General features: G+C 43.3%; 1 protein-coding gene across 1 annotated transcript in view; it reads right to left on the bottom strand.

Moving 5' to 3' along the window:
• The window catches only part of baz1a (bromodomain adjacent to zinc finger domain, 1A), a 24,005-nt gene that overhangs the window by 5,604 nt on the left and 10,901 nt on the right, over nt 1-7,500 (bottom strand). The window contains 6 exon segments of the mRNA XM_053336193.1: nt 101-252; nt 573-715; nt 912-1,042; nt 2,698-2,918; nt 5,179-5,420; nt 6,835-6,935. Coding sequence (XP_053192168.1) covers nt 101-252; nt 573-715; nt 912-1,042; nt 2,698-2,918; nt 5,179-5,420; nt 6,835-6,935 — 990 coding nt within the window.

Below are 7,500 nucleotides of genomic sequence, written 5' to 3'. Positions count from 1 at the left end.
TGGTTTACTTCCTGTTGTACTGGTTTACTTCCTGTTGTACTGGTTTATTTCCTGTTGTACTGGTTTACTTCCTGTTGTACTGGTGTATTTCCTGACTCACCCAGCGGAGCTTTGAGGAAGCGCCTCTCGATGCCTTGCTCGATGTGGACCAGAGCCTGAGCCAGGACTCGTACGGCGCTGCTGACGGCCTGAGGAGTCCCGCTGCCGCTGCTGCTGCACGGAGCCACACGGTCCGACCTCAGCTCCTGCAGCCTGACGCACAACACACACACACACACACACACACACACAATATATATCACACATATACACACAATATATCACACATATACACACAATATACATCACACATATACACAACACACACACACACACACACAATATACACACATCACATATACACACAATATATATCTCTGGCTCTCAGGTGAGTGCAGTCATCTGTGTGTGTGTGTGTGTGTGTGTGTGTGTGTGTGTGTGTGTGTGTGTGTGTGTGTGTGTACCTGTCTCTGGCTCTCAGGTGAGTGCAGTCATCTGTGTGTGTGTGTGTGTGTGTGTGTGTGTGTGTGTACCTGTCTCTGGCTCTCAGGTGAGCAGACTCTACCTCCATGGCCTCCACTCGTCCGTTCATCCCTCCGTTCTCTTTGCCGTCAGAACACAGCAGCTCATAGTTTCCTGCTTCCAGTGCGGAGCGCCACACCTGCCTGTCCATCACCTGCACACACACACACACACACACACACACACACACACACACACACACACACACACACACACACACACACACACACACACACACACACACACACACACGTGAGTGTGACAGGAAGTGTGTGAGTGTGTGTGTGAGAGTGAGTGAGTGAGTGAGTGAGTGAGTGAGTGAGTGTGTGTGTGTGTGTGTGTGTGTGTACCTTCAGAGTTCCCAGAGTTCCCTGGTGGATGCGGTCCTCGATGTCCAGCAGCAGGTCTCTCAGTCTGACCTCCATCACTGTCTCAGCTGCAGCAGTGCATTCTGGGACGGATCGGGACGACTCTGGATCGTCTGGATGAACAGGACAGGTGTGTGTGTTACAGGTGTGTGTGTTACAGGTGTGTGTGTTACAGGTGTGTGTCAAACTGTATTTAGGTATATATACACACACATACACCTGTGTGTGTATTTGTTCCTATCACAGCTCTGTGTGTGTGTGTGTGTGTATTTGTTCCTATCACAGCTCTGTGTGTGTGTACCTGTGTGTGTGTGTGTGTGTGTGTGTGTGCCTGTGTATGTGTGTGTTTGTGTACCTGTGTGTGTGTACTTGTTGCTATCACAGCTCTGTGTGTGTGTACCTCTGTGTGTGTGTGTGTGTGTGTGTACCTGTGTGTGTGTACTTGTTCTTATCACAGCTCTGTGTGTGTGTATGTGTGTGTGTGTACCTGTGTGTGTGTATTTGTTCCTATCACAGCTCTGTGTGTGTGTGTGTGTACCTGTGTGTGTACCTGTGTGTGTGTATTTGTTCCTATCACAGCTCTGTGTGTGTGTGTGTGTGTGTGTGTACCTGTGTACCTGAGTGTGTGTACCTGTGTGTGTGTGTGTGTGTACCTGTGTGTGTGTATTTGTTCCTATCACAGCTCTGTGTGTGTGTGTGTGTACCTGTGTGTGTATTTGTTCCTATCACAGCTCTGTGTGTGTGTGTGTGTGTGTACCTGTGTACCTGTGTGTGTGTACCTGTGTGTGTGTGTACCTGTGTGTGTGTACTTGTTGCTATCACAGCTCTGTGTGTGTGTGTGTACCTGTGTGTGTGTATTTGTTCCTATCACAGCTCTGTGTGTGTGTACCTGTGTGTGTGTGTGTGTGTACCTGTGTGTGTGTATTTGTTCCTATCACAGCTCTGTGTGTGTGTACCTGTGTGTGTACCTGTGTGTGTGTATTTGTTCCTATCACAGCTCTGTGTGTGTGTGTGTGTGTACTTGTGTGTGTGTACCTGTGTGTGTGTACTTGTTCTTATCACAGCTCTGTGTGTGTGTATGTGTGTGTGTGTACCTGTGTGTGTGTATTTGTTCCTATCACAGCTCTGTGTGTGTGTGTGTGTACCTGTGTGTGTACCTGTGTGTGTGTATTTGTTCCTATCACAGCTCTGTGTGTGTGTGTGTGTGTGTGTACCTGTGTACCTGAGTGTGTGTACCTGTGTGTGTGTGTGTACCTGTGTGTGTGTATTTGTTCCTATCACAGCTCTGTGTGTGTGTGTGTGTGTGTACCTGTGTACCTGTGTGTGTGTACCTGTGTGTGTGTACTTGTTGCTATCACAGCTCTGTGTGTGTGTGTGTACCTGTGTGTGTGTATTTGTTCCTATCACAGCTCTGTGTGTGTGTACCTGTGTGTGTGTGTGTGTGTACCTGTGTGTGTGTATTTGTTCCTATCACAGCTCTGTGTGTGTGTACCTGTGTGTGTACCTGTGTGTGTGTATTTGTTCCTATCACAGCTCTGTGTGTGTGTGTGTGTGTGTGTGTACTTGTGTGTGTGTACCTGTGTGTGTGTGTGTGTGTACCTGTGTGTGTACCTGTGTGTGTCTGTGTACCTGTGTGTGTGTGTGTGTGTGTACCTGAGTGTGTGTGTACCTGTGTGTGTGTACCTGTGTGTGTACCTGTGTGTGTGTACTTGTTGCTATCACAGCTCTGTGTGTGTGTGTGTGTGTGTGTGTACCTGTGTGTGTGTACCTGTGTGTGTGTACTTGTTGCTATCACAGCTGTGCAGCAGCTGTTGCAGTCTCTCTCTCTCCTGCAGCAGCGCCTCCTTCAGGCCGCTCTCTCTGTGACCTCGCGGGTTCAGAGCCTCGATCAGCTGATCCACTTCCTCCACAGAGCTGTAGAAGGACCACTGGTTGGGACGGTTGACGGGGGGGCCGCAGGTGTGTGTGGGGGCGGGGCTGGAGCCGACACTAACCAGAGAAGAAGGATGATTAGAAAACTCTGAACACTGAAGCTCTTAGTTTTAACCCTTTATAGGACACTCATTGAAAGGAAGGAAGGAAGGAAGGACGGAAGGATGGAAGGAAGGGAAGGAAGGAGGGAGGGAGGAAGGAAAGGAAGGAAGAACGGAGGAAAGAAGGAAGGAAGGAAGGTAGGGAGGAGGAAAGAAAGAGAGAAGGAGGGAGGGAGGAAGGGAAGAAAGAAGGAAGGAAGGAAGAAGAAAGGGGGATGGAGGAAGGAAAGAAGGAAGGGAGGAGAGAAGGAGGGAGGGAGGAAGGACAGATTGAAGTAAGGAAAGGAAGGAAGGACGGAGGAAGGAAAGAAGGAAGGGAGGAGAGAAGGAGGGAGGGAGGAAGGACAGATGGAAGTAAGGAAAGGAAGGAAGGACGGAGGAAATAAGGAACGAGGGAGGGAGAAAGGAAAAGAGGAAGGGAAGAAAGAAGGCAGGGAGGAAGGAAAGGAAGGAAGGACGGAGGAAATAAGGAACGAGGGAGGGAGAAAGGAAAAGAGGAAGGAAAGAAGGAAAGGAAGGAAGGAAGGAAGGATATTTTGGGATATTTACAGAAGTTACCAAATATAATTATTTGCCCAGTAAAGGGTTAAAGTGTGGTGGTGGTGATGATGATGAGTGATGAAGAGTGATGAAGAGTGATGGGAACATTTGTGGGATAAAAGCTACAACTACAACTACAGAAAAACTCAATTCCTTCAAAATAAAACCAAACTAAAACTATTCAATTCCTTCAAAATAAAACCAAACTAAAACTATTCAATTCCTTCAAAATAAAACCAAACTAAAACTATTCAATTCCTTCAAAATAAAACCAAACTAAAACTTGTCAATTCCTTCAAAATAAAACCAAACTAAAACTTGTCAATTCCTTCAAAATAAAACCAAACTAAAACTATTCAATTCCTTCAAAATAAAACCAAACTAAAACTTGTCAATTCCTTCAAAATAAAACCAAACTAAAACTATTCAATTCCTTCAAAATAAAACCAAACTAAAACTTGTCAATTCCTTCAAAATAAAACCAAACTAAAACTTGTCAATTCCTTCAAAATAAAACCAAACTAAAACTATTCAATTCCTTCAAAATAAAACCAAACTAAAACTATTCAATTCCTTCAAAATAAAACCAAACTAAAACTTGTCAATTCCTTCAAAATAAAACCAAACTAAAACTATTCAATTCCTTCAAAATAAAACCAAACTAAAACTATTCAATTCCTTCAAAATAAAACCAAACTAAAACTATTCAATTCCTTCAAAATAAAACCAAAATAAAACTTGTCAATTCCTTCAAAATAAAACCAAAATAAAACTTGTCAATTCCTTCAAAATAAAACCAAACTAAAACTTGTCAATTCCTTCAAAATAAAACCAAACTAAAACTTGTCAATTCCTTCAAAATAAAACCAAACTAAAACTATTCAATTCCTTCAAAATAAAACCAAACTAAAACTATTCAATTCCTTCAAAATAAAACCAAACTAAAACTTGTCAATTCCTTCAAAATAAAACCAAACTAAAACTATTCAATTCCTTCAAAATAAAACCAAACTAAAACTATTCAATTCCTTCAAAATAAAACCAAACTAAAACTATTCAATTCCTTCAAAATAAAACCAAACTAAAACTATTCAATTCCTTCAAAATAAAACCAAACTAAAACTATTCAATTCCTTCAAAATAAAACCAAACTAAAACTGGTCAATTCCTTCAAAATAAAACCAAACTAAAACTATTCAATTCCTTCAAAATAAAACCAAACTAAAACTATTCAATTCCTTCAAAATAAAACCAAACTAAAACTATTCAATTCCTTCAAAATAAAACCAAACTAAAACTATTCAATTCCTTCAAAATAAAACCAAACTAAAACTTGTCAATTCCTTCAAAATAAAACCAAACTAAAACTTGTCAATTCCTTCAAAATAAAACCAAACTAAAACTTGTCAATTCCTTCAAAATAAAACCAAACTAAAACTATTCAATTCCTTCAAAATAAAACCAAACTAAAACTATTCAATTCCTTCAAAATAAAACCAAACTAAAACTATTCAATTCCTTCAAAATAAAACCAAACTAAAACTATTCAATTCCTTCAAAATAAAACCAAACTAAAACTATTCAATTCCTTCAAAATAAAACCAAACTAAAACTATTCAATTCCTTCCACGTTAACCAATAACGGGTTGATAAAGGGTTAAATATGAGTGACGTACTTTCCCTCCGCCGGCTCCTCCTTCACTCCGTCCTCCTCCTCCCCGGCGGCGCTGCTGGCGTCCTGCGCGGGCTTCGGGTTGGGCCGCAGCATGTCCTCCGTCAGGCCGAAGCCGTCGTCCTCCACGAACAGGGCGGAGCCGGACGGGAGGAGCCAGTAGCGGCGGTACAGACGGTCCCGGCCCAGAGGGAGCAGGCAGGTGCAGGCGGCCGCCTTCTGGATCCGATCCTGCAGCTCTCGAACCTGCGACAGTCCAACATGTCACCAGTTTGTTTCTGTGTTTAACCTTCTGTAAATATCCCAAAATATCCTTCCTTCCTTCTCTCCTTCCTTCCTTCCTTCCCTCCCTCTTTTCTTTTCTCCCTCCCTCATTCCTTATTTCCTCCGTCCTTCCTTCCTTTCCTTCCTCCCATCTGTTCTTCCTCCCTCCCTCCTTCTCTCCTCCCTTCCTTCTTTCCTTCCTCCGTCCTTCCTTCATTCCTTTCCTTCCTCCCATCTGTTCTTCCTCCCTCCCTCCTTCTCTCCTCCCTTCCTTCTTTCCTTCCTCCGTCCTTCCTTCATTCCTTTCCTTCCTCCCATCTGTTCTTCCTCCCTCCCTCCTTCTCTCCTCCCTTCCTTCCTCCATCCCCCTTTCTTCTTCCTTCCTTCTTTCTTCCCTTCCTCCCTCCCTCCTTCTCTCTTTCTTTCCTCCCCCCTACCTTCCTTCCTTCCTTCCTTCTTTCCTCCGTCCTTCCTCCCTTCCTTTCAATGAGTGTCCTATAAAGGGTTAAAGGACAATCCCAGTGTTCCTAGTGTGTTCCCAGTGTGTTCCCAGTGTTCCCAGTGTGTTCCCAGTGTGTTCCCAGTGTTCCCAGTGTTCCTAGTGTGTTCCCAGTGTTCCCAGTGTGTCCCCAGTGTTCCCAGTGTCCCCAGAGTTCCCAGTGTGTTCCCAGTGTGTTCCTAGTGTTCCCAGTGTTCCTAGTGTGTTCCCAGTGTGTCCCCAGTGTTCCCAGTGTCCCCAGAGTTCCCAGTGTGTTCCCAGTGTGTTCCTAGTGTTCCCAGTGTTCCTAGTGTGTTCCCAGTGTGTTCCCAGTGTTCCCAGTGTTGATGGAAGAGTGATGATGATGATGAAGAGTGATGAAGAGTGATGGGAACATTTGTGGGATAAAAGCTAAACTACAACTACAGAAAAACTCAATTCCTTCAAAATAAAACCAAACTAAAACTACTTAATTCCTTCAAAATAAAACCAAACTAAAACTAGTCAATTCCTTCAAAATAAAACCAAACTAAAACTAGTCAATTCCTTCAAAATAAAACCAAACTAAAACTATTCTATTCCTTCAAAATAAAACCAAACTAAAACTTGTCAATTCCTTCAAAATAAAACCAAACTAAAACTAGTCAATTCCTTCAAAATAAAACCAAACTAAAACTAGTCAATTCCTTCAAAATAAAACCAAACTAAAACTAGTCAATTCCTTCAAAATAAAACCAAACTAAAACTATTCAATTCCTTCAAAATAAAACCAAACTAAAACGACTTCATCACTTGTTAAACTCAGCTGTCACACATTCATAAGTATGATGACGTAATCTGTGATGACGTAATCTGTGATGATGTAATCTGTGATAATGTAATCTGTGATGACGTAATCTATGATGATGTAATCGTCACCTTCTCCTGCTCTTCCTCCAGCTCCTCTGCCGTCAGGCTGGTGGGGGGGCAGGACGAGGCTTTGGGGTCAGAGGTCGCCTGCTGTTTTTCTTTCTGGTTGCCTTTAAGAGAAGAAGAAGAAGAAGAAGAAGAAGAATAAGGAGAAGAAGAAGAAGAAGAAGAGAGAGTGATGACTCAGCAGCTGCAGATTCACATGTTTCCTGTTTGATAAATCTGATTTTTACTTTTATACTTTAAAGAACATCTGCTGCTCTGTGTGTCTGTGTGTGTGTGTGTGTATGTGTGTGTGTGTGTTAGTGTCTGTGTGTGTGTGAGCGTGTATGTGTGTGTCTGTGTGTCTATGTGTGTGTGTGTGTGTGTGTGTCTGTGTGTGTGTGTGTGAGCGTGTGTGTGTGTGTGAGCGTGTGTGTCTGTGTGTCTATGTGTGTGTGTGTGTGTGTGTGTGTGTCTGTGTGCGTGTGTCTGTGTGCGTGTGTGTCTGTCTGTGAGGAGGTTCTCGTGAGGAGGTTCTCGTGAGGAGGTTCTATAGTGAGGAGGTTCTAGTGAGGAGGTTCTCTAGTGAGGAGGTTCTAGTGAGGAGGTTCTCTAGTGAGGAGGTTCTCTAGTGAGGAGGTTCTCTAGTGAGGAGGTTCTAGTGAGGAGGTTCTAGTGAGGAGGTTCTCTAGT

This window comes from Scomber japonicus, chromosome 16 (assembly GCF_027409825.1).
Source record: "Scomber japonicus isolate fScoJap1 chromosome 16, fScoJap1.pri, whole genome shotgun sequence".
NCBI lineage: Eukaryota > Metazoa > Chordata > Actinopteri > Scombriformes > Scombridae > Scomber > Scomber japonicus.
Note: the sequence above shows the minus strand (reverse complement) of the source record. Positions and strands in the feature narration are given on the sequence as shown.